This window comes from Notamacropus eugenii, chromosome 4, assembly GCF_028372415.1.
Source record: "Notamacropus eugenii isolate mMacEug1 chromosome 4, mMacEug1.pri_v2, whole genome shotgun sequence".
NCBI classification, from domain to species: Eukaryota; Metazoa; Chordata; class Mammalia; order Diprotodontia; family Macropodidae; genus Notamacropus; species Notamacropus eugenii.
The window spans coordinates 153,974,664-154,001,679 of record NC_092875.1 but is presented as its reverse complement, the minus strand read 5'-3'; the positions used below and the strand labels follow the sequence as shown (position 1 = coordinate 154,001,679).

The 27,016-nt window shown below is 39.2% G+C and overlaps 1 protein-coding gene across 2 annotated transcripts in view; it reads right to left on the bottom strand.

Annotated features, from left to right (window-relative positions):
* NIPAL2 (NIPA like domain containing 2) overlaps positions 1 to 27,016 on the bottom strand; it is a 138,920-nt gene that overhangs the window by 6,354 nt on the left and 105,550 nt on the right. The window contains exons 6-8 of one of the 2 annotated variants that reach the window (XM_072603427.1): positions 14,321 to 14,417; positions 5,795 to 5,930; positions 3,774 to 3,862 (exon numbers count right to left, since the gene is read on the bottom strand). In XM_072603427.1, coding sequence (XP_072459528.1) covers positions 3,774 to 3,862; positions 5,795 to 5,930; positions 14,321 to 14,417 — 322 coding nt within the window. The remainder of the gene's footprint in view (positions 1 to 3,773; positions 3,863 to 5,794; positions 5,931 to 14,320; positions 14,418 to 27,016) is intronic. The other variant, XM_072603428.1, reaches the window with a different exon arrangement.

Below are 27,016 nucleotides of genomic sequence, written 5' to 3'. Positions count from 1 at the left end.
TCCCATGTCCTTTAAATTCTCTTTTAATTACCTCCTATTTATCCAGTATAGATTGTTTATACGTAGCTGTTCATTTGTTTTTTCCTCCATTAGGGGCAACTAGGTGGAGTAGTGGATAGAGTGCCAGACCTAGAGTCAGGAAAACTCATCTTCCTGAGTTCAAATCCGACCTCAGACACTTAGTAGCTACATCACCCAGGTAAGTCACTTAACCCTGTTTGCCTCAGTTTCCTCATCTGTAAAATAAGCTGGAGAAAGAAATTATAAAACACTCCAGTATCTTTGCCAAGAAAACCCCAAATGGGGTCACAAAGACATGAGGCACAACTGAAATGATCAAACAACCACAAATATCTCCCCTGTTGCATTTTAAATTCCTTCAGGGCAGGGACTGGCTGATTCTTTTAGAAGCTTAATAAGTGCTTATTGATTATCTCATTCTTTTTTGAATGTCTACCAAACTTTTCAGTTATACCATACAATTTAACATGGAGTGACATTTTTTGTATTATTTGTTAATTGTATGTTACACATTTGTTAATTTCATATGTGTCAGTCATTGACTAAATTAGGTAGTAAGTTTTTTTGCAGGCAGGCACCATGTCTAATATTATTTTTGTACCTTTCATAGAACCTAAACCAGTGCTAAACAGAAGGTAGGAGCTAAATAGAAATTAAGTAAAATGTGCCCGAGGGTTGATGTACTTCAGAGGGCATGTGATTTGGAGCTTCGGGTGAAACTGATACTTTTGGAATGGGAAGCTGGCCAATAGAATTCACTCGATACACCATTCTGGTGCGGTCATGCTACTGGCCACTAATCCTAGGAATTTCCAGTTATTAGTAATAACACCTTCCAATTAATTGGTATCATAAAAGTTGTCAAAATGATTTTCCTAAAGTGCAGGATGTCATCCCACATCATCCCCCTCCTCAGTCCCCAGTGACTCCCTATTGCCTCAAATTTAAAAGACTCTGTTTGATATTTAAAGTGCTTTATAACTTGGCCCTTTCCTACATTTTTCAGTCTTCACTCCCTTCCATGTACTCTAGGATACAACAATATTGGCATTCTTGTCCTTTCACTGGTTGTTCCCCAGACCTGTAAGGTTCTCTCCTGTCCTCTGCCTCCTGGCTTCTCAGGCGTCTTTAAGACTCAAATCCCATCTACTCCAGGAGACTTTTATCGGTGTTTCCCTCTCTTCTCTCCCCAATCCTGGTAGTGCCTTCCCTCTGAGACGACCTTCCACCTACGTTGCACCTATCTTGTAATTATAGAGTGGTTTGAACATGGTCTCCTCTATTAGAATGTGAGCTCCTTGAGGACTGGAATTGTGCTTTTTGCTTTTCTTTGTATCCCCAGAATTTAGCACAGGGCTCAGCACACAGTAAGCACTTAATGAAGGCTTGTTGACTGACTGACTGGTTTGCTGAGCAGAGATGGCCATTTCTGACATGAACATATGGAAGGCTCTTTCCCACTAATGTAAACTAAGCTTTCTACTTGCATTTTCTCTCCAACAAAAAAGTCAAATTTCTTATGCACATTAATATGAAATTTTATAACATACATGTAAGCAAGGATGGCCTTATTCTTTCTCTTAGAGCTGGAAGAAAATTTAGAGGGACATATATATACACACATATATACACTTACACACACACACACACATATATACATATATGGAGAGAGATAGAGACAGAGAGAGAAAGAGAGAGTCTTTTTGGATACATTCTTTTAATTTTCAATTCTCAATAAGAACAAAATATTAGGGGAGAAGGACTGGACGTGTGATTTCGCTGGCATAAGGAAGTCCCAGATGAGGAAACTCTCTCTATCAAAGTAGGTCAATACCTTTTCTATAGTTTAGAGGGCTGCCCAGAGTACTAAGGACTTAAATGACTTTCCCAGCTCCCACCATCAGTATTCTCAGAGGTGAGATTTAAGGCCTAAAGGCCAGTCTAAGGCCAGTGTATCTGTCACTATGTCATGCCAAAGTTAGAAACATCCTACACCTTTATTTTATTTCCTTCATGTAGTATATAGATTCTTCACAAAAATTCTATCATGCCTCCTTCTGTTGTGGATTTAGCCTTGGATGTTCCTATATGCTGATATATAGGAACATACAAAACAACATATGTAGCAACATACAACAACAATAATGTAAGCTCTGGGCAAATCTAACCAAACTAGAATGGTTTTGAGCATGAGCATAGTTGAAAAGCTGTGTGGATGTCTGTTGGCTGAAGACTTGCCTTGATAAATTCAGAGAGGTTTAGGACCTTGAAGGGATTAAAGTTCTGGCTATAGCAATTCTTGAAGACCATCCATTAAGTTATAGAGGGATTGTGATCAGTATCAACCAAGAGAAGACTCAGACTAACCACAGATCCTTCAAGCATTGGAACCAAAGTACAAAGTTTAACCCTCAGAAGAAGGTTGTTAATTAATTATTCTTTTTTGGGAGTAGTTCTTTTTATTTTTAATTAGCTAATTAATTAATGATTTCCTCCCTATTACATGTTAAAACAAATTTTAACATTAAAACAAGTTTTGAGTTCTATATTTTAACCCTCTTTTTCCCCTTCTCCTTCCCACTTCCATGGTAAGCAATCTGATATAAGTGGAACATGTCAATCATGTAAAACATTTCTATATTAGTCATTTTGTACCAGAAGATGAGAACAAGAAAGAAAGTGAAACATAGTATGCTTCAGCTTGTATTCAAACAACATCAGTTCTTTTTCTGAAGGCAGATAGCATTTTTCATCATGAGTCCTTTGGGATATTGATTAATTATTCTTGAGCATAGCTCAGGGCAAGCCACCCTAGACCATCACACTGCAAAAATGATTATACCTATTCAAAAACGGAGAAATCACAATATACAAAGAAAATTCATGAACTCTGCACTGGGAGACAAATCCTCCTGAAACACAGATGTGGCAGGTACACCTCTGGCCAAAAAAAATAGGACAAACTACAATTGTCAAACTTAGAAAAACTACAGTTGAATGAATATAAGGTATTTTGGTTTGGACGCAGTTTCTTAACCATATACTATTTTTTCTCATATTATTATTTTAGTCATGAAAAACAAACAAATACCCAACACTTTTCGGTCAAGAGCAAAAGAAACTTGTGTTTGGAGAAATTATTTAATCAAGTTTCATCAAAATCCTTAGCCTGGCATTAGGAGCCCTCCCAATCTGGCTCCCACCTCCCTTTTTTATTTGATGCTTGTTATTCCCTTTCATGTACTTTCTCTTCTAGTCAAACTAGCCTGCTAGCTGTTCGTGACATTCCACATCTTACCTTTGTGCCTTTCCTTAGATCATTGCCCATGTCTGGAAGGCACCTCATCCTCACCTCTGTGTCAAAGAATCCTTAGATTCTTGAAGATCATCCATTAAGTTATGGAGGGATTGTGATGAGTAACAATGCTGATTCACCAAGATCACAGACCTTGAAGCGTTGGCACCTTAAGTGCAAAGTTCAATCTTCAGACACAGATTACTAATTATCCTAACATCTCAGGGTCCCCTGTTCCCTCATCCCAGTTGTCAGCATCCTCTGACTCTTGAAATTACGTAGCACGACTTTCTATATACTTAGTAGTGACTTTTCTTTGAACATGGTATATGACCTCCAGGAGAAAATAAGTTCCCTGTGATCACTGGATCCTTAATGCCTAACACAGTGTTGAGTGAAACTGAATGAATGAAATAAATGCTTGTTTATATCCAGTGTCCATAACCCAGATGCCTACCTGCAATAATGGCACTGATAGTGAAGAATATGTAATTCAATGGTACAACTGTGGTTGTATTGTAGAGTTGCATGGCTTGGTTCAGAAACCTAGAACAGAAAACAGTTACTGACTCTGCGAGAGGATACATGTGATATTAGCGAGACCTTGAAGGAGTCGGTGGAGTTCAGCCATAACTACAAAGAGAAATACACCAACAGAGCATTCCAAACTAGCGGTCACAGCCTATATGCATTTGATGTATGAGATCAGATGTCAGTTTTTATGGTCTGTTTAAACCAACAACAGTAATAATGAAAAGTAATTAATCATGTTCAGAGGCCACTAGAAGTTTCAGTTGGAAGTATTTCAAGCCGGTATCACATCAGGATAAGGCAATGGGATCTGTTAGACATCAGATTCTGGGAACAGTCGAACTGCCCAGTGACACGCCTCATGCCAAGAAGAAGATGGAGAAGTCAAAGACTTGTCTAGGGTTTCAAAAACAATGATCGGTGCTCCAGCTGTAGAGCATATGTGAATAGCTCAGCCTCCCTCTGGCTTTAGCCACTAACAAAGGTTCAGTTCCTGCTCGGTTTCTATGGCACTCTGGGAATGGAGATGCCCTCCTCTAAGGTTTCCAGAGGATCAAGACCAGGGAGTGGGGAGAATAGGGCTGGCACTAGAGGAGGGCAGCTTTCTACCCAATATAACAGTTTGTTTCAGGTCAGAAATCTACTGAAAAGATGAACAGAACAGAGAATAGCAAAATACAAGGACAGGTTTTCTAGATGTCTGTGCTCATTAGAAATTCCACATATATTTTAAAAGCTGTCTTTTCCCCCTCTCCTTTTGGTAAGGAAGTGAAAAGTAAAACAACAGTGACAAAAGGTTCAGTTTCCCACATTCCTCCTATGGATGCTCAATAGTTATCTTAGGAGAATATGCCTGGTTTAGAAGGGATATCTACTGAATGAGCAGCTGGGCCAGTGTATACAGTGGAGCAAGGAAATTCTCTCTGTCTCTGTCTCTGTCTCTCTCTTTTCTCTCTGTCTCTCTCTCATTCTCTGTCTCTCTGTCTCTCTGTCTCTCTCTCTCTCTGTCTCTCTCTCTGTCTCTCTCTCTCTCTCTCTCTCTCTCTCTCTCTCTCTCTCTCTCTCTCTCTCTCTCTCTCTCAACATGGTCTGATATTCCCCAGCTGGCATAGGAATTTGCTGATGCTAGACCACTGAGAAGTTATTTTTGTGTGACATTTTTGGGGGAACATAAAACTTCTTTTAAAGACCATATGGCTGATTCAAGGGAGCGTAGCAGGCAGAGGAGTAATCATGCTTTGAAAGGGTGGGGGGGAATGGATCAAAGCAATTGAGGGAAGGGAAAGAGAAGGGAGGAAGGCATGGAGGGGAGTGAGGGAGTGAGGGAGTGAGGGAGTGAGAGAGTGAGAGAGACAGAGAGAGACAGAGAGAGAGAGAGATTTAAATGTATAATGCCACCACTATTAGACACCATGCAATAATCACTTAGTGGTTGACAAGCACAAGGTTAGTTCCAGTGGAAGATAAAAGTTCTTAGGAAAGGATTTCCTTTCCAGCCAAGTGTCTGGTTTCTTCCATCTCTGGGCAATTAATGAACATGAGCTAAGAGACGAAGGTGAAAGGTTCATGGATTTCCTATATTTAGAATGAAATCCCTGGATGTAGGCTTACCCCTGTGATTTATTACTAATGACAATATATGTAACATGGATATTAATTACAAGTAAAAGAGCATCAGGAAAGCATCAAAGTGCACTTAACAGGATTATGTAGCACTTTAAAAATCACAAGACATTAAGGTTCTGTTTAGAAAGGGAGAGAAAAGCCCCTTATGACTAGAAGAGAATGACAAAGCAAGGCGGAATGGCAGGCTGTGTGAGCTTGACAAACATGGAAAGAGGCTGGCTATACCTCACTTTAATCATCATGCATAGTCAACACCTATCAAAATGCAGAGCAACAGAGAGGAATGCTGAAAGATTTGTAAGGATGTAGGAGCTGACTTACTTGACCTGAAAAATACAAGATGCCATCATGATGGTGAACATGATATAAAAGATAGGGTAGGTTAGTTGCATTTTCCCCTTCACAGAGAGAATGATCATGCTTGAGACTGCCTTCACCGAAATAACAGTCAAAGAGGCTAGAAACAAAAAACAAAAAAAACCCCGTAATTGGTTATTATCATTAAAAATAATCATCTCAAACTGTTGGTATTTTAGGATGATAAACTGGTCAGATCCATTTACATTTAATTTATTCATTCATTCACTCAACCTGTCCCAACTGAACTCATTGTATTACCCCCAAACTCTCTCTTCCTAACTTGCCTATTAGTGTCTAGGATACCCTCCCTATCACCTAGGTACCCAACCCAGGTGTCATCATTAACTCCCCACCCTTTGAATCTTCCAAAGTCAATCAATTTTCAAGTCCTGTCATTTCTATCTCTGTAACATCTCTTCTATGCATCCCCTCCTCTCTTCTGACACTGAAACCGCCACCATCTTGGTACAGGTCATCTCCCTGTCTCAATTTTCTCCCCACTCCAATTCATTCTCCACCAGCCGTCAAACTCATCTTCTTAAAGCACAGCCACAACCACATTGCCCCTTCTCCCATTCAAAAACCTCCAGTGGCTCCCTATCACCTCCAGGATCAAATATAAAAATCCTCTATTTAGTTTTTAAAGCTCTTCATAACCTGGCTGCTTCCTCACTTTCCAGTTTGCTTATACTCCACTACCTTCTACATTCGATCAGTTGCCTTTGGCCTCCTTGCAGTGGCTCACACCTCACACTTTTTTCCCAGTTCTGAGTATTTTTCCTGGCTTTCACTCCTCATTTCTCCTCCTGGCTTTCCTGACTTCCTTCAAGTCTCTGCTAAAGTTTCACTTTGTAAGAAGCCTTGATCTTTAGTGCTTTTCCTCTAAGACGACCCTCAATTTATCCTACACACACACACACACACACACACACACAGACAGACACACACACACACACACACACACACACACACATTTATGTATACATCTTGTTTATACATAGTTGTTTGCAAGTCTTCTTCCCCATTACGTTGTGAGCTCCTTGAGAGGAGAGATTATTTTCTTTGTCTCCATAGCTTACCACAGTACCTGACACATAGTAATCATCATGTAAATAAATACAAAAATGGAAATAAATGCGTGATTATTAATTATTGTGTGCCAGGCACTGTGCTAAACACTTTATAAATATTCACTTGCGAATCATGGCATCATCTTCCTGATGTCACGATCCTCTTCAAGAACCAAAGACAAACAACAGTAACACATTTGGATCCTCACAGTAACCCTTAGAGGCAGGTTATTATTACCCCCATTTTACATTAGAGGAAACCGAGGCAGAGAGCAATTAAGAGACTTGCCCAGATTGGAAGAAAGAGTTCATGAAGGTGAGCAAAGTGCAACAATCCTGGAGAGGGAGGCTAAAGTCAGATTCTGAAGGTCTTTAAATGCCAAATAAAGGCACAGGAGAGTCATGGTCAGATCTATGCTTTTGGCAGCTATGTGGAAGATGGATGGGAGAGAGAAGAGAAGAGAGGTGGGGAGACCTGTCTTTCCTTTTTTTGTATTCTGAATGTTTAGCAAAGTACATAGTACATAGTGGACAATACTTACTGACTGATTGACTAACCAATTAGGAGGCTATCACAATTGTCCAGGCAAGAAGTGATAAGGGCTTGATCCAGGTTGGTGGTTGTGTGAAAGGAGAGAATGCGACAGATGGAGGGATTTTGTAGAAAATGAATCAATAATCAATCAATCAACAAGTACTTATTAAGGACTTCCTATGGCCCTGGCACTTATCTAAGCACTCTTTGTAAAGAGATACAAAGAAAGACAAAGCACAAAACCAGTCCCTGTCCTCAGGGAGCTTACATACAAATGGGGCAGTGACATGTAAGCGAATAGGTAGATAAATACAACACACAGAGAGGAATAGAAGGGAAGGCTCAAGGGGATGGAGGGACAAGCCTTTTGTAGCAGACAACATTAGAGTCGAGCACAGGGGGTGAAGGAGACAGAACAGGGAACAGGACTCCAAAGTTGCAAACCTGGGTGACCAGAAGAAGGGTGATGTCTTCAGGAGAAATGGGAAAATGAGGAAGAGAGAAGGGTTTAGGGTGGGTGGGAGTTGGAGAGGAAGATGTTGAGTTCTGTGTCAGACGTGTTGAGTTCAAGATGCCTACATTATTATGCCAAAATTATTTTAAAATAATTTGTTTTAAGGCATTAATCAGAGAAAATGGTTGGTGACCTTTGTACTAGAGCTAGGATATTAGAGGGATGTTGATGTAATTAATCAAGAACCCAGACGGGGCTGTGTGATTTTTGTGATTTTAAAAAATCTATGGGCAACATGCCAATTTACCAGCCTTAATGATGAAAGATCAATACTGAGGCCATAGTTACAAGAAGATGGGGAAGGAGAAAAACAATGAAGGAAGAGGATGAGAAAAGTAGGGTTGTCCAAGTGAAATTAATGAGCAAATAGCCATCAGCCGACATCGAAAAACTAAATAGCGAAACAAACGAAGACATGTGGAGAACACAATGAAAGTCAGCAATGCTTCTGAATTTGCCAACTGTTACAGTAAGTTCCTATCTGATGGGAAGCTAGAAACCTCTGGCTTAAGGAAATGGGAAGAGGGGATTGGGGAGGAAACTAATCATTCTTGCAAGAGGCTTCCTCCATTCTAGGGATGCCTCCTCCTGCCTGGTACTCCTGCCCTGGTTCTTCTCAAGAACCCCTCAAATCTCTCATTTTTTTTGTTAGACACTTCTACTGGTGCCATTGGTGGTTCACTGGTGCCAATTTGCTTACTACAGCAGAGGAGGGGAACCAATTAGAGGTAACCTTGCCCTTCTCCCCCCATAAATCTCCTGGTCCTCTTTGATATCCAGGAATATGTGAGACAGTCCAGGTGAGCTAAGAGTGACCAAGAGCATGGCGTAAGCTGAGTGCCAGGGTAAAATGGCACTTTCCTCTTGGATCATTATTCCCCGTCTTCCTCTTTCTAGAACTAAAAGATCAAGGCATCAAAGACCAGGCCTTTTGTATATAAACACGTTCCATAGAAAGTATCCTTTTTTCACATAATAATGAATAATAATAGCATTATACAGAACTTTAAAATTTGTAATGTACTTTACTTCTGTTATCTCATTTGATCCTTACAACAACCCTGTGAGGTGGATGCTATTGTTATCCCATTTTTATAGAGGAGGAAACAGAAAATGAAACACTAAGTGCCTTGTCCATGGTAAATGTCAGAGGGAGGATCTAAGCACAGTTCTTCCTGACTTCGAGTCCAGCACTCTATCCATGCATCACCTAGCTGTCTTCCCTATCCTCTTTTCCCTTGCCTGGCTTTCCTCATGTCCTCTTTAATGTTTCAAATTAATCATCTCTTCTTGTATGAAGTAGAATGTGCCTATGATAATTTTTTAAAAGATGTATTTTTAACATTATTGGCTGGTTTGTTCTTCTGGAGGAATATGGCTCCCTGTGACTTCCTTAAGAAGACTGAAGAAGGCTGGAGTTCTCCGGCTCTTGACAACTCCTTCCCACCCCTCATACAGGACAGGACATTCGTCTCCACCAATGAGGAGACAGTCTCATTCCAATGGGCTTTGGGATAAGGTTAACATTCTCATATATGTATGTGTGTGTGTGTATACCTATATATAATATATATAATGATATATATCATCACATATTATATATATTGTTCATCTCCATCAATGAGGAGAAAGTACTATACCAGTGGATTTTGGGACAAGGTTTAATATCAGTGGACTCTGAGATATATATGTGTGTGTGTGTGTGTGTGTGTGTGTGTGTGTGTGTGTGTGTGTGTATACATATATAAACATATATTTCTTACTTCATATGTAAACACATATCTTGTTTTATGAATCTTATTTCATTCATACAGCTTACACACAAAAGACCACACAAACTCACACTTTATTTGTACAGAGTTGTTTATATGTTACCTTTCCAATAGACCATCTGCTTGTTGGGAGTCTTTTATCTTTCTTTGCATCCCTAGACCTCAAAGCCATTTAAAATTTCTAAACTGTGATTTAAACCAGCACTTAGCACAGTGTCTGTGTAGGTGCTTAATAAATGCTTATTGACTAAGTTTCTCAGTTTCTCTAGCTGCAATTGATTGTCATCTGTTCAGTTGGTAAATGCCAGGGTGTTACTGTGAAAATTCACTAGAAAACCATGACTAAATGAAACTGGTCCATTCCAGGCATCTAAATAAGTAAATCCCTGTGGTAGCTCAACGATGGCCCTCTGTCTTCTGTACTAACAAGAGAAGGGCCTCTCTCCTTGGGAACAAATATTTCATAAGTTCCAAACATTAATGGAGATGAGAAAGAAATGACTTGTCAAGCATGACAAATCTTATATCAATATTTAATATTAAAGTGAGGAAGCTCTTCCCTCTACAGCACGTCACTGAAGGAAGTCAGAAGATTTTTTTTTCTTTTTGATCTTAGGCTCTGGGATGTTCCTGTGGGAAATAATCATACCAGATGACAATTTGGCCCTTACCCACAGCGAGTTAAAAAAATAATCACTTTTTTATTGGGATTTGAACTTTTAATTATAAATCAAAGGAACCGGGGAGAAGAAATACTGCCTTCATATAGTTTTTGGCTGAGATAGAAACCAGGCTTGCATCGATTCCACAGTGTACCGGTTTTATTTCTTTTATGCTTCAGAAAAGATAATTATTTCTCACTTTCCATGAAAAGGAAGCATGGGGAGAAGAACTTTGTACTGCCCACTCAGAACAGCTGTACATTTCTGTTCTCAAGTCAGTTTTCTAACCCATTCTACTTAAACGTGCACAGTGATCCATCCATATATGAATTAAGTCAGTTCCCTGAAAAATAAATTCTTTTGCGTAAGGGAAAAATTACAGCATTTTGTTTTAGTGCCTTCCAGATTGGGCTTTATCTCTTCTTTATTAGGGTCAGAGATTTAGAGCAGGATGGGGTCATCCAGTGTTAATGATCATTCAGTTCAACCCCATCATTTTACAGGTGGGGAAACTGAAGCCCAGAACCGTGTTGATTTGCCCACAGTCACACAGCTAATAAGTGTCCAAGGTAGGACAATCTCGTGTAATCAAAATTATCTATTTTCTCTTCAGTAATTGCCTCCATTCTTTGTTTGGCTAAAAATGCATCCCCTCTCCAGAGTTGTGAAAGATATATGATATGCTTCTCTCTCTCTTTTTTATGGCATGATCTTTAATATTCAGGTCACGTTTCCATTTTGAATTTATTGCAGAATATGTTGTAAGATGTTTGTCTAGGCCTATATTCTGCCAGAATGCTTTCCAGTTTTCCCAGTATTTTTTATCAAATAAGTTCTTTCCTAGGTAATTTATGTTTTTAGGTTTATCAAACACTAGAGTTATTGAGTTCAATTATTTCAGATTCTTCCATGTCTTGTCTGCACTGTTGATCTACTTTTCTTTTTTTAACCAGTCCCAAATGGTTTTGATGATTGCTGTTTTATAATATATTTGAGATCTGGAAGTGCAATTCCTCCTACATTCCTACCTTTTTTCAATATTTCTCTTGATACGCTAGGTCTTTCATTTCTCCAATCATTAACCATTATCTCCCTCTTACCCTCCCCACCCTCAGGAGAAAGCAGTTTCATTTTTGTCTTTGTAATCCTAGCATCTAACATGGTACCCTGTATGTGGCAAGTTTTTAATGAATATTGGTTGAATTTTTCTCACTAATCCTTGACAGTGGCACTCATAGTGTTATGCAGCCTTATTTTCCCTCAGCTGCAGCAGAACACATTCCCCCCATGCTCTAACCATGCCCCCCCCCCCCAATTAACTCATAACCGTTCTTGGCTGTAGGCCCTCCATATTTGTCTTTGCCTTTAGGGCTTCGAAACAATTTGGCATAAAAGAGCTGTTTTAGATACTATTCTCACTTGCCAGTGACTTTACTCCATCTCATTAGATTTAGAATATTTGAGTTAATGAGAAGGCTATCTTTTGTTGGTCTTTCTAGAATTTTGATCATTTTTCTCTGTTTTTCATTCTCCCTCGCCTTGTCTTAAAGCAGGATAATGGTTATCATACTTAGTTCTTTCATGCAGCTAACAATAACAATAATACTAGTGTTGACTGATTACTACTGAATGATAATTAGTATTTACATAGGGCTTGAAAAGCACTTCATAAATGTTATCTTATTGGATCCTCATAACAATCTGGGGAAGTAGGTACTATTATTATCCCCATTCTACATTTGAGGAAACTGAGGCAAACAGAAGTTAATTGACTTGTCCAAGGTCACACAGACATTATGTGGGTTTGAACTTGATTCAAGGTCTAACACTAATCATTTCATCACCAATCAAGTTTCTCATCTTTGCAGTTTTTTCTTTGGGGAAGGAAATTATTCTAAATTTCTCCCTCTCCCTCCTGATCACTAGCTTAGCTGGGTGTAGTGCTGAACAGAAATCCACTCTACTGTTTCCATAGCAACCAACACAAATAGGAGACAATAACTGGGCTCCTGATTTGAAGGGCTACTATCTGTTCAAGGTCCCAATAGAAGTCATGTTGTTATTCAGTCATTTTTTTAGTCATGTCCAATTCTTCCCATTTGGGGTTTTCTTGGCAAAGATACTAGAGTGTTTTGCAACATCCTTCTCCAGCTAATTTTGCAGATGAGGAAACTGAGGCAAATTGCATCAAGCCATTTTCTCAAGGTCACACAGCTACTGTCTGAGGCTAGATTTGAACTCAGGAAGAGATTTCCTGATTCTAAGCCCAGCACTCTATCCAGCACTACCTAGCTGCCATGTCCTGTTTCCTGCTTTTTACCAATTTGATATCAGGTAGATTTTGCTTCTGCTTCTTGCCCTTTATTAATCAGTGCTTGTTAGCTTTTTCTCAAAATATTTTTTGCTCATGCCTTTTGTTTCTACATCCCTATAATTTGCCACTCACCCCACTGCTCTAATCCCCTCAAAACTGAACCTTTGCCTTGTAACAAAGAAAAACAGTTAAATGGAAACATTCAGTAAAGAGAACGCATCTGACAATACATGAAACCTTCTACCCTTGGAGTGTCTCACCTCTCTTTTGAGAAGGAGGAGGCATGTTTAGTTTGGCTTCCTTTTAGTGACATTTTCCTTGTTGGAATGAATTTAAAAAAACCTTCCATATATTAAGCTCTTATCTGGCAGCTGCTGTTCTTAAGTCATTTCAGTCACGTCCAGTTCTTCATGACCTTATTTGGGGCTTTCTTGTCAAAGATATTAGAGTGATTTGCTATTTCTTTCTCCAGCTCATTTTACAAATGAGAATATTGATGCAAACAGGGTTAAGCAATTCACCCAGGGTCATATAGCTAGTAAGAATCTGAGGTCAAATTTGAATTCAGGTCCTTCTGACTCCAAGACTGGTGCTCCATGCACCGTGCCACAGAGCTGCCCCTTTTAGGGTAGGCATGCTAAATGCTGGGAATTTGATACAGAAAGTGAAACATTTACTTCCTTTAAGGAGCCTACATTTTAACAAGGAGATATAATATATCCCCTTGTGGAAGATGTGATTGGGGGAAGGAAGGGAATGGGAAAAAAACAAGCATTTATCAAGTACCCACTCTGTGCCAGGCACTCTGCTAAGCACTTTATGCATAGGGATGGACTCTTTATGTAGATTGCTCTGGTTCTGCTTACCTCATTCTGTATCAGTTCTTGTCAAACTCCCCATGGTTTTCTGAATTATTCATATTCATTATTTCTTACTCTCACAGCACTATTGCATTACATTCATATGTCAGTTGGTTCTGCCATACTTCCATTCAGTTATAAACACTTATTAAGTGCCTGCTATGTGACAGATACTCTGATGGGCACCAGTGATACAAATATAAAGCAATCTCTAACTTAAAAGAGCTTCCAGTTAATGGACACTTTAAAAAAAGCATTTTCTTCCTACCACAAAAAGTGCTGCTATGAATATTTTAATATATGGGACCTTTTATTTCTCTTTGACTTTCTTCTTGCCTACTAGTGGGATTATCAGGTTCCTTCTATAATTCCAAACCATTATCTAGAATGGTTGGACCAATTCATAGCTAACTTTTCTTGTCATGTAAAGTTTCAATTATGCCATTTGCTATTAAGAAGATATGGTATCTTTTAAAATAGATTTAGTACTCCAAAAAAACAAAAAACCCACAAATTATCCAAATACATTCAGAAATAACATACAAAAAGAAATACTAATATTGTTTTTTTAAAGTAATCAGCTATAATAAGTAAACTTTAGAATTATCTCAAAAGAGTAAAAAATGGAATGGTTTGAAACATTGTAGTATGGCTGAGAACTTTCCTTAAGGTATATTCTACAAAACATCAACAAAACCGAGTATGTGACTTCATAGAATGATTAGAAGACAGAATAAGAAAATGAATGAAAAGTTCTTACCCAGAAGTGCCACAAGTGTCAACAAAATGACAATGTGTTTCATATTCTTTCTTTTATAGAAATAGAGCAGGATGCAGAATATTAATATTTCTAAGATCTGAAAAGGAAAGGGAAAGGTTATGCCACTCAAGAACAGAATGTGTGTTTCACTCAAAGTCTTTGAAATGTCACATCTTTCTTTCAGGGCTGTGTTAACACTTGTCATGTTCCCCTACTTCAGTCCAAAGTGGAAGTGATTGATTTATTGAGGATCTTTTGAGCAAAAAGAAAAATTAACTTGATCCCTAAATAAGCCAAATTATTCAATAATTATTACCATATATTTTCTCACCTTTGTGAAATGCTTTTCTTCTATATTTTTTTGACTCTAATTCCCCCTATCTGTAGGCCTTTAAAAATGAAAGCAACTTATTTCATTCTTTGGGGGAGCAAGAGGAAAGGGATGCTGTTAATCATTGGGGAAAAAATCATCAACCTTAATGCACATTGGATAAAGGGATCAGGGTTTAGATGCCTAGAAAATAGAACTCTAAGGGATCTCCATCCTAAGATTATAGGTTTCTCACAGGAAACAACTATACAGAACATCTAATTCAGGGATCCTTAAACTTTTTTGTGTCATGGGCTCCTTTAGGCAGACTAGTATAGGTCCTTTCCCAGAATACCACTTTTAAATAATTGAAGGAAATGCTAAATTTCACTTAGAGGCAAGTGAAAATAAAGGTGTGAATTTTTTCCTATCCATGAAATCTATGACCTCAGGTTAAGAATTTCTGATCCATTCCAATCCTCTCATTTTACAAATAAGAAATGGAGGCCCACTCATTTCTAGAATATATAGAGAACTGATCCAAATGTACAATCATACAAGTCATTCTCCAATTGATAAATGGTCAAAGGATATGAACAGGCAATTTTCAGAGGAAGAAATTAAAGCTATCTATAATCATATGAAAAAATGCTCTAAATCACTATTGGTTAGAGAGATGCAAATCAAAACAACTCTGAGGTACCACATCACACCTATAAGATTGGCAAACATGACAGAACAAGAAAATGATAAATGCTGGAGAGGATGTGGGAAAGTTGGAACACTAATTCATTGTTGGTGGAGCTGCGAGCGCATCCAACCATTCTGGAGAGCAATTTGGAACTATGCCCAAAGGGCTACAAAAATGTGCATACCCTTTGACCCAGCAATATCGCTACTAGGACTATATCCCCAAGAGATCATAAAAATGGGAAAGGGTCCCACATGTACAAAAATATTTATAGCAGCACTCTATGTAGTTGCCAAAAACTGCAAGTCAAGGGGATGTCCATCAATTGGGGAATGGCTGAATAAATTATGGTATATGAATGTAATGGAGTACTATTGTGCCATAAGAAATGATGAACAAGAAGACTTCAGAGAGGCCTGGAAGGACTTATATGACCTGATGCTGAGTGAAAGGAGCAGAACCAGGAGAACTTTATGCACAGCAACAACCACAGTGTGTGAGAGTTTTTTCTGGTAGACTTAGATTTTTGTAATAACACAAGAACTTCTTACCAAAAAAAAAAAAAAGAAATGGAGGCCCAGAAAGATCACATAAGTCACTTGCCCAAATGGCAGTGCCAGTATTTGAACCCAGGTCTTTTGACTCCAAATCTAGCCTTCTTTATACAAGATATCTAAACCATCTAATAGAAATGATCATATTCTTCTGGTTTAAAAAAATATATCAAAGGATAAGTACTTGAAACCTCAATATTTTTTCACTCTGGTGTTGTTCTTTTTCTTAGGTTCAACCTAAATTATTCTGGTTTAAATAGTTTCTTTCCTTTTGCTTGGCTATTCACGTGGACAGAAAACAATAGGTTAATCTTTCTCTTTCAAAACCTTTTATGTGAATATGGGATGCTGAAGACAGCAATCAGATTATGTTGGAATCTTTCTTTCTCCCAACCAAATGATTCCAACTCTTTTAACTTTTCCTTATAGGGCTGACTTTGTAATCCTTTAATTTAATGTAATGAGCAGTACTACAGGAAACCATTAGTTAACCTCCTACCTCTTTGCCTTTTAGCTCATGCTGTCATGAAAACATTAGGTGTCCCTATCTCCCTATAGCTCATCAATCATTAATACAGAGCTCCTTTTAACTTGCATCCTCATTATCCATAATATACTAGCTTTCCACTTCTCCAATAGTGATGCTACAAACAAGCTTCACTCAGACACCAGCCCCACAGGACAGCCGCAGACATCACTCATGCATCATTACATACAGTTCTGAGACCAACTCTCTTTACATCGTCACTCAGGGGGTGACAGATGAGTGAATCTGGCATGCAGATTAGTGAGTCCTTCCTGTGATGGACTTTTTTTCCTTTTTTTTCTGGAGGGTAGTTGTTATCAACTCTCCATACATCACTTGTCCTGCTGTCTCTCCACTGTGGTTTTAAATAAATAAAACATGAATTCCTATGGCTGGAAGAATTATTCAAGTTGCCTATGAGTACTGGAACTTGGTTAGACGCTGCCTTATAAGACATGAGGTCATATAGCTCTTAGCAAAAAGGTTTCTGGAAGCAGCTAACTTTAAGCATGGCTAATAATGCTAATGGGTCTCCCCCACAATTCCCATTGTTAAGGATAAGATTATTTTTCTTAAAAAATGTCAATATCTGGCATGTTTGTAGGCAGTAGGGAAGAAGTCAGTAGAGATAGAATGAAAATAACTGATAGAGAGGGCAACTTGTTGAAAGATTTGGGGTGCAATAGAATCACTTGTACAGGTAGATGGGTTAGCCTTGGTAGGGAGTATCTCATTGTGAGAGACAGGGGTGGAAAAAGAGTTGGTGGCAGAAGGTATATGAGTGACAGATGAGAAAGAGGAGAGAAGCGGGAGCTCATGGTGAATGGCCTCAATTTTTACTATACAATACGAAGCAAAGTTCTCAGATGAGGAAAGGGGGTGAGGGAACCATGAGAGGTTTGAGGGGTGATAAAAAGGTTTGAAAGAGCTGTTGTGGAAAAGGGGGTTGTGAGTTGATGAGGGCAGTATAGCAGGATTGCCCATAAGCAGTAAGGACCTAATTGAGGTTGTATAACATAAATTTGTGGATAACACGAATCAAAATAAAGAAATGTCAGTATCAAAGAGGCACTGGATTCTGTAGTTTCTAAGGACAGAAATTTTTTTCTTAGACATTTTGTGATGGATTTCTGTGGTCCTTCTTAGGAATATAAAAGGAAAAACCAGTAGTTGTAACAACTAAGTGTCTGTGGTAAGGAGCTGAGAAAGGTGCTAGGACGGTAAGATTAGATGTCACAGACCCGGCTCTTCAGTGAGCCTATGTTTACAGATTCTGTTTCCTCCCAAAGTCTTTGATTGTCATATATTTTGATGAAGCTCCCCAGTCTAATGGACATATATACAGAATGCATCAACTCTTCCTAAGGTTCAAGTACGGCCCATAGTCCACCTCTTAGCAGTTCCTACTCTAAAGTGAGACTTCTAGTCTTTCTACTCCCCTCCACATATTCTATGTTGCATCAAATTGGATTAGTCATCACTACCTGAGCACATACTGTGCTTTTCCCTTCCTCTTTGCCTTTGCTCAAATTATTCCTTGGAATGTTCTTCCTCTGCTCCTACTGACCACTGAAATCTCTCTCTCTCTCTCTCTCTCCCCCCTGGCTCCTTACCCTCCTCTGTCTCTAGTTCCCTCTATCTTTCTTTCTGTCTTTCACTCTTTCTTCCTTTCCTCCTCTTTTGTATATAATATCACATGACTTGCACTTGACTTTCTTTGTTTTGAGTGAGGGAGGGCTGTGCAGGTCACCAACCTCAGTTCTCCTCCACACCTATCTGAATGTAGTGACCAGATATTCATCAGGATGACTGGAGATAACCCAGGATGAGGCAATTAGGGTTAAGTGACTTGCCCAAGGTTACACAGTTAGTGAGTATCAAGTGTCTGAGGTGAGATATCAGCCCTCCCTCACTCAAAACAAAGTCAAGTGCAAGTCATGTCATCATTTCTCTGTTGGCATGGTCTTCTTCGCCAACAAAGGATGAACACACATACATAATATATATGTATGCATATATACATACATACACACATGTTTTCAGTGAAACCTAGAAAAATATCTCCATTCAAATGATAAGAAACACAAATGTTCAAGCATATATATGTGTGTGTCTGTCTGTATGTATATACATATACATATATATACATATATGAAGGGAGTTTAGATGAAAAGACACTGAAGCTGCTGAGATATTAGCTGTCTTAACATCAATCAATGTTAGAACATTTGAGTTCTTCTGAATACTCTACAAACTCCACAACTTGGCATTTAAGGCTTCTCACAGTGTGGCTCCAACTTACCTTTCCAGGCTTATGGTACATATCTCCCTTTTACACCCTCTGTGTTCCAGTCAAATTAGGCTACTTGCTGTTTCTTGAAATTGGCATTCTATCTCCTGTCTATGACGACTGTTATTATTAGCTTTTGTTATTATTTATGCAATCTATATGCCAACCCAGAATACTTGCTTGTTATTTCTAAAAATTGGCATTCCATCTCCTGCCTACTATTATTGCTGTTATTATTTATACATTCTAAAATCTATGCTCTTTCTAGAAATTGGCATTCCATCTTCTATCTATTATTAGGATTGTTATTATTTTTAGCTATCATTATGATTCTTTGCAAACTTGATATTCCAATCAAATAGAATACTTGCTGTTCTTTGAATTTGGCATGCCACATCCTGCCTCTATGTCTTTATCCAGGCTGTGCTCCTTGCCTGGAATGCGTTCTGTCCTCACCTTTGCCTCTTAGAATACTGAGCTTCTGAGTATTGATGGCTGTTCAACTTCACTTGACACCTCCAAAGGGACATTTTTGATTGCTCTAGTTGTTGGTGATCTCCCCCCTCTTCAAATTATCTTGTACTCCCTTCTCAGTCCCCCATGTAAATTCCCCAAATTGGGGATAGTTTTTCTCTTCCTTCTTTTCCTTCCTTCCTTCCTTCCTTCTTTCTCTCTCTCCTCTCTGTCTGTCTCTGTCTGTCTGTCTCTCCCCGCCCCAGTACTTATTTTAGCCTTGTATACTTGGCACCTGACACAATGCCTTGTGCTTAGTAGGTGCTTACTCTTTATTGAATGAATATGGATTGTCTGAAAACAAAGAAGGGACCCACAACATTCTTTTGCAGAAAGAAAAAAGAAAAGAAATTTTCAGTGAACTTTAAAAATAGCAGTCTGTTAGATTCAGATGCCACTGGTCAATTGAAAAACAACAAAAATAGCCATTTACCAACTGTCCCAAGTTGGACTTGCCAGCTTCTTCCCCATAGTTTCCTATTCCTATTCCAAGGGCATTACTATGAACTCAATGTTTCTGGTTCAAAACCTTGGAATTGTCTATGACTCTTCTCTCTCCCTCATCACTTTTATTTAAGAGACCACATGCAGATTAAGAGCTGGAAGGAACATTACATGCCGTTTAGTCCAGGTCTTTATTTTACAGAAGGGGTAACTGAGTCCCAGGGAGGTTACTTTTCCACTGTCTCAGAGGTAGGAAATATCATATCAGAGGCCATGTCCTCTGCCTCAAAAACCAGCACTGTATGTGCTGCACCAGTTAACAAGCCCAATCAATTCTACCTTTGTGTTAAGTCTTACATTTTCCCTTTTCCATTTTTGAGGCCCTCATTGTAAGTGGCTAGAACAATTGAAATGGCCTCCTAAGACATTTTTTTCCTTCCCCATTGGCCAGTTTGAGTCCCTTACATACACATAGAACTATTTTCTGCTCAAGAATCTTCAGTGGCTCTCTGTTACTTAGACCAGAGGTGGAGAACCTGTAGCCTCAAGGCCACATGTGGCCCTCAAGGTCCCCAAGTGCATCCCTTTGACAAAATCCCTTTGACTGTCAAAAGGCTACCCTTGAGGACCTAGAGGGTCACAGGCGACCTCGAAGTTGCAGGTTCCCCAACTCTGACTTAGACACTAAATAGAGTTTCAAGTCCTTAGGCTGGAAGTTAAGCATATTCCCAATTTGGCACCACCCTACCTTCCAAGCTTTGTCAAACTACTATTCCATGCCAAGGCCAAAATGGGACTATTTGCCATTGCCCACACAAATACAATGCTTTCCTTTTCTTATGGGCTTTTCTGCTCTGATCATTCCTTGGAATAACTTCCTCTCCCACTTTTGTTGGTTGATATCCTACCTTTAAAGCCCAGTTGAAAACGCTTTTCTAATATGACCAGTCACTAAAGGCCTTTGCCTACTCAGGTTTCACATTCACCAACTTAATTGTTTGGACTCCCCAATTTAATTTTTTATTATACTTGTCTATTTATCATATCCTTTACTCAAATGTAATCTCCCTGAGATCAGGGCCCACACATGGTGGAAGGTAGTCAGGGAAAGAAGTTCTGATTTGCTGGCCTTGTACCTCCATAAAGTTGGACATATAATCTTCCCCTTTTCAACAAATCAGGGATTCTTTTAATTACCCTCCATTCTACCACTTACGCACAAGATAAATCTCTTTATTTCTACTAGCACCTAGGACCTATGCTATATATATATATACATTAATAGATGTTTAATTTGTTAAATTGTTGTTATTTAGTCATTTTAGTCATGTCTGACTCTTTATGACCCCATTTGGGGTTTTCTTTGCAAAGATACTGGAGTGGTTTGCCATTTCCTTCTCCAGCTCATTTTATAGATGAGGAAACTGGAGCAAACAGGGCTAAGTGACTTGCCCAGGGTCACACAGCTATTAAGTGTCTGAGGCTGGAATTGAACTCAGGTTTATCCTGACTTCAGGCCGGGTACTCTATCTACTGTGCCACCTAGCTGCCCCAGTTTGTCAAATGGTCCTTAATAAATGTTTAGTAAATGAATGAAGTTCTTTGTCACTTTGTTTCTATTTGCAGCATTCCATCCCTTCTCCACCCCCACCCCCCTTTTCCCCTTTTCTTCCCCAAATAAGCAAAAGCCCATGCGTCTAGGTGTTATAGAAGCATAGAATGCTAGACTTGGAGTCAGGAAGACTAGCATTCAAATTTTGCCTCAGATGCTCACTAGCTGTGTGAGCCTGAGAAAATAACTTAATCTCTCTGTGCTAAAACTGAGAGGGGCTGTGCTTAATGTTCTCTGAAGTTCGTTATAGCTTTAAATCCGTGATCCTATGAGATTTGGAGGGGGTGCCTAGATAGCCTGAACTACTTGGGAGAGAAGCATTATCTTTAAAATATCCAGAGAAGATGTTCCTAAATCCTTTCTTGTTAAACCATTTCAGTATCTTACAACCATAATAAATCAAGCTCATTTCAGTGCCCAGTTTCAAGTTCTTCTCTGGCAATTTAACATGTCCTTAGCCCCTAGCCATTATTTATATATTGGATAGTGGGACTTTAATAGATCCTCTGAATACAAAACACTTTTATAAGTGAGTTAGCATCACTGGGGAAAAAAAAAGGAAAAACCCCACTTTTTTCACAATATGAGAAAGCCAGCGAGCATAGACAGGTAAAATAACAAGAACAATAACAATATTTAAAAGTGCTGTAAAGTTTACAAAGCACTTGGAAATAACTGTTTCATTTGGAAAAGAGCTCGTTCCTTAACCAACACAGAGCTGAGCTTCTCCAACTTTGCTGGCCAGTCCCTAGAGGGAGCAGTCACATGGTCTGTTTTGGGGGCTGTACTGGAAGCTTTTTCTTTCACAATTTGCACTCGTACCTGCCAAGAACCAAGGGCATCTCTCTATGTCACTTACTACAAGACGCTGGAGGTGGGCTTCTTTTGGGGTCTCTGAATGCTCTGTAATAACAGTGATTTCACTTGAGTGGTTCTGATGTGAGGAAGAGTGCCTCCTGAAGAGACAGCAGGCCTTGGAGGCCGACAGACCCAGGCTCAGGTGCTGCTTCTTACCCATACCAGCCGTGTGACCCTGGACACAATACTTCCCTTGTCAGTAGAGCTCATCCATCATTTTTTAAAAATCTAAGGTAAATCGAACCTAACCTTCAACAGGCTTGTTGTAGAACGTGAAAGAAGACTTGAGATTTTACTGAATAAGAAAAGGACATTTTCTTTCTCCTGGACCAGTGATAGCTATATTTCCAAGAGCCTTAAAAAGCTGGAGGAAAAACATGTTGAATCTCAATTCCAACTTGACTTAAATCTTTGTGACGAAGAAATCAGACGCAATGACAAAATCGTTTTCATATATATATATATATATATATATGTATATATATGTGTGTGTGTGTGTGTATGAATATACCTGCATCACATATATAGAATAACGTATATATAGTATGCGGCTTACTATTTACAGCAAATATGTAGTATATAGTATAGTGTAGCAATATAGTATAGCATCACTAGGTAGGCAGTAGTTTAGTATAGTGGGCAGCTAGATGGTGCAGTGAACAGAGTGACAGCTTGGAGTCAGGAAGACATGAGTTCAGCTCTGGCCTCAGACAGTTACTGGGCAAGTCACTTAACTTGTTTACCTCAGTTTCCTCATCTGTAAAATGAGCTAGAGAAGGAAATGACAAATCACTCCAGTATCTTTGCCACAGAAACCCCCAACTGGGTCATGAAGAGTCAGACACAAATGAAAACCACCACCATACGGTATAGTAGATATGGTGCTAGATCCAGTTGGCAGCAGGAAGGCCCAGATTCAAACTCTGTCTCTACTATTTACAATTGTGTGAGCATGGACAAATCGCAATCTCTCTGAGCTATAGGCAATTCTCTAAGACCAAAAAATATAAGTGGTTATGGAGATTTCTTTGGTGGAGGAAGTTGCCCTGATGACAAATGGTCGTTTACATACTGGTATATGGTACATAACCCTTGTATTGAAATTCTCTGAGTTACCTCTAAAAAAGGGTTCTTTACCAAGGATCCATGAACTTTTAAAAAAATATATTTTGATAAATGTATTTAAACATAATTGTTTCCTTTGTAACCCAGTTTATTTTAATAATAATAGCTAGCATTGGCATCGCACTTTAAAGTTTTCCAATCATTTTATATACATTATATACACGATACTCATAACAGCCCTGAGAGGAAGGTGTTATATCTCTATTTTACAGATGAGGAAACTGAGGCAAAGAGGCCTGCCCAGGGGTACACAACTAGTAACAATAAATAATGGTAAACAACAGTTATACAGCATCTACTATGTGCTACGCACTGTACTAAGTACTTTGCAATGACTATCTCACTTGATCCACACAGAAACCCTGGGAGGCAGGGCTATTACAACCCCCATTTTATAGGTGAGGAAACTGTGACTAAGAGATTTGCTCAAATTTCACATCGCTAGTAACAATATATTAGCCTACATTTATATAGCACCTACTATGTGCCAGGCATTGTATTAAGTGCCTTACAATTACTATCTCATTTGATCCTCACAATAACCTTGGGAAGTAGGTGCTCTTATGATTCCCATTTCACAGATGAGGAAACTGAGGGCAAGTTCCCAGAGTCACATAGTCTCAGAGGACTGAATGTGAACTCAGATCTTCCTGACTGCATGCCCAGGGCTCTACCCACTGTGCTACCTAACTACCTTTTATTTTTTATAGATTTAAAAACATTTTGAGAAGAGGTCCACAGGCTTCTCTAGACTGCCAAGGGGACACTTGATATAACAAAGGTTAAGAACCTCTCATTAGGCCATTAATAGCCCAGATGATCCCCAAATGAAATCATATTAGTCACACTAGAAGACATATTTAAAATATCACTTTAAGATTGAAACTTAAAAATAACCCCAGACTGCTAAGTCTTTTCTTCTACTTTATTGCTGGAAATGGCTCCAAAGGTAACAAAGCCGCTATACTGTATTTAACTCAGCACTCTCCGTGCATGAAGTTCAAAGAACACACACGCTGCCTGCTCGCTTCAATGAACAATCTTGGTGACAGTAATTACGCTCTTTGCATTCAGACTGCATAGAAAAAAGGGAGGTTTCTGTCATGACCAGGGATTAAATATTAATTATTCACATGGTTAATAGATTCATGTGAAGGCTGAATCTAAATTTCAGTCCAGGAGCTTAATCTATAATTCATATCTTCTGGAGTTAGGGATGGCATTGTAGAACAGGCATTTAAAGGACCAAATGAAGATCATGGAGATAACTTTGTACCCAATGTCAGAGAGTCATTGGGGTGTAGTAGAGAGGGTGCTAGCCCTGAGAAGGAACCCTGGGGTTCAAATCCTGCTTTAGACACTACCTGGGTGACTCTGGGCAAGTCACTTGTCTCTCAGGGCTTCTGTTTCTCATCTGTAAAACTGTGATATAGAGCTGGCTTTACAATGCTGTTGTGAAGACTGCAACTTAAAAACCCTTTGTAAACCATAAAGTGCTGTAGAAACATCAGTGGTTATAGTTACTATCCATCTCAGCTCCAATACGTTCCCTCTCACATGTGTCTGAGATCTAGTTACTTTTGATATTATGGCACATATGTCCTTCCATTTGATAAAGCCTTGTAGAATTGAATCAGATTCAATTCTATTAACTCTCACTGTCTTTCTAGGCACTTGAGAGATTAAAGGCCCTTCACAGGCTTGCTGTGCCTTATGGTAGAGATGGGCCTTGTAATAGAACTGACTCTGAAAAACGGTCAAAGTTCAGTCCTTTTCAGATGACAGGTTTGGCAGATAAAGCCCTTTCCGGCCTGACTCCGATCTACCTTTCCGAGCTTGCTGTGCCTTTCTCCTCATCATACATTCTGCTTTTCAGATAAATTGGCCTGTTAGCTAGTCTCCAGACTTGGCATTCTGTTTTCTGCAAAGGTGCTCCCCATCCCTGGCATACTCTTCCTCCTCACTTCTGCCTTAGCTTCCTTCCAGGATCATCTTCATCAAGTTCCTCTCTCCCACCTCTTTGTTTCTCTGACTTACTTCAAGACTCAGCTCAAAGCCTACCTTCCCTCTGAGATCACTTTCCATTTATACTATGTTCATCTTCTATGGTTGCTGCTGTTCAGTTATTTTCAGCCATGACCCTATTAGGGGTTTTCTTGGCAGAGATTCTAGAGTGGTTTGCCATTTCCTTCTCCAGCTCACTTTATAGATGAGGAAACAGAGCAAATAAGGTCAAGTGACCTGCCCAGGGTCACACAGATAGTAAGTGTCTAAGGTTGGATTTGAACTCAGTCTTGAAGTAAGTCAGAGATAGAGCATTTATAAATGCTTATTAATAAGTGAATCAGCATTCTTCTACTGAACTTGAGCAAGGCACTCTTTGCTTTTTAAACATCCAAACTCAACTTCAAAATACACACACACACACACACACACACACACACACACACATGCACACACTCAGCTTCATGCTAGTAAGGTAACAGGAGCACAGGAATATGACCCAGTCTAAGTAGGAAATGCAAAGTCTTGTTTTGGGGTCCTAAGGTTCAGAACTATGATCTTTGTCTCTAAGAGTATTAGATAGTTTTCTAGGGGCATTGCAAGGCTAAGTGACTCGCTCACGGTCACTTAACCAATAATATTGTCAGAAGCAGAATTTAGGTCTCTCCATTTCCAAGGTAGTTCCTTTACATATTCTCTACCACACTGCCTCTCAGAAGGCTCTACAAATTCATTAAACCAATTGGTCAATGGGATTAAATGCTAGGGATACTAGTCTTAAATATTTGAGAAACATGTTTCTTTTAATGCTCAAGTGAATGATTTTCTCTTAAGGTGTCAAAGACTCACTTCCTGCTTGCTCTTTGTTCTCAAAGTGTGATCTAGAGATCCCTGGACACCCTTAAGACCCTTTCTGAGGGTCTGCCAGGTCAAGACTATTTTTATTAAAAAAAAAAAAAACTAGGCTGTTTTTATTTTATCATGGTAAATATCACTAGCTATAACCCATATATATTTCAAAAACTCAATTTTTAAGATTGTAAAGGGGTCCTGATATCAATGAGTTTGAGAACCACTACTCTATAAAAAGGAGAAGGGAAGCCTTGGAGCAACCCTTCTGAGGCTGGGGCCAGGACTCATGACAGCCTATTATGTCTGCAGTTTAAGAAGGAAGTAACTGGCCTGCCTTCATTGTCAATGGACAGATGATACAGAATAAGTCCCCAAACAGGGGATGGTCATTGTCTCAGGACATAGACAGGACTAATCCCTTGAGGACAGAAGAACACGGATAGTCTTAAAGTAGCCCATGTACAAGGATAAGCAGGAATAGAACCCTAAAGACCACTATGAATAGATGAGCTTTCTCTCTGGTTCTATAATCCTGTCGGATGCCATGAAGGTCCCATAGCACAATGGGCTCTGAATTGGGAGAGGAAGGTGAGAGAATAAGCCTTTATATAGCACCTACTATGTGCTGGCCACCATGCTAAGTGATTTGTAAATATTATCTTATTTTTATCCTTGCAAGGATATGTTCTGTTATTATGCCCATTTTACAGTTCAGGAAACTGAGCAAACAGAAGTTAAGTGACTTGCTCACAGCTAGGAAGTGTCTGAGGATGTTTTTGAACACAGTCCTGTTTCTGGTGTTTACTATTGGTGATCTTTGGCAAGACACTTAACATCTCTGATATGACTCAGTTTCCTTGTCTGTAAATTTAAAACGGTGGACCAGATGGCCTCTGAGGTCAGCTTTTAATCTTTCT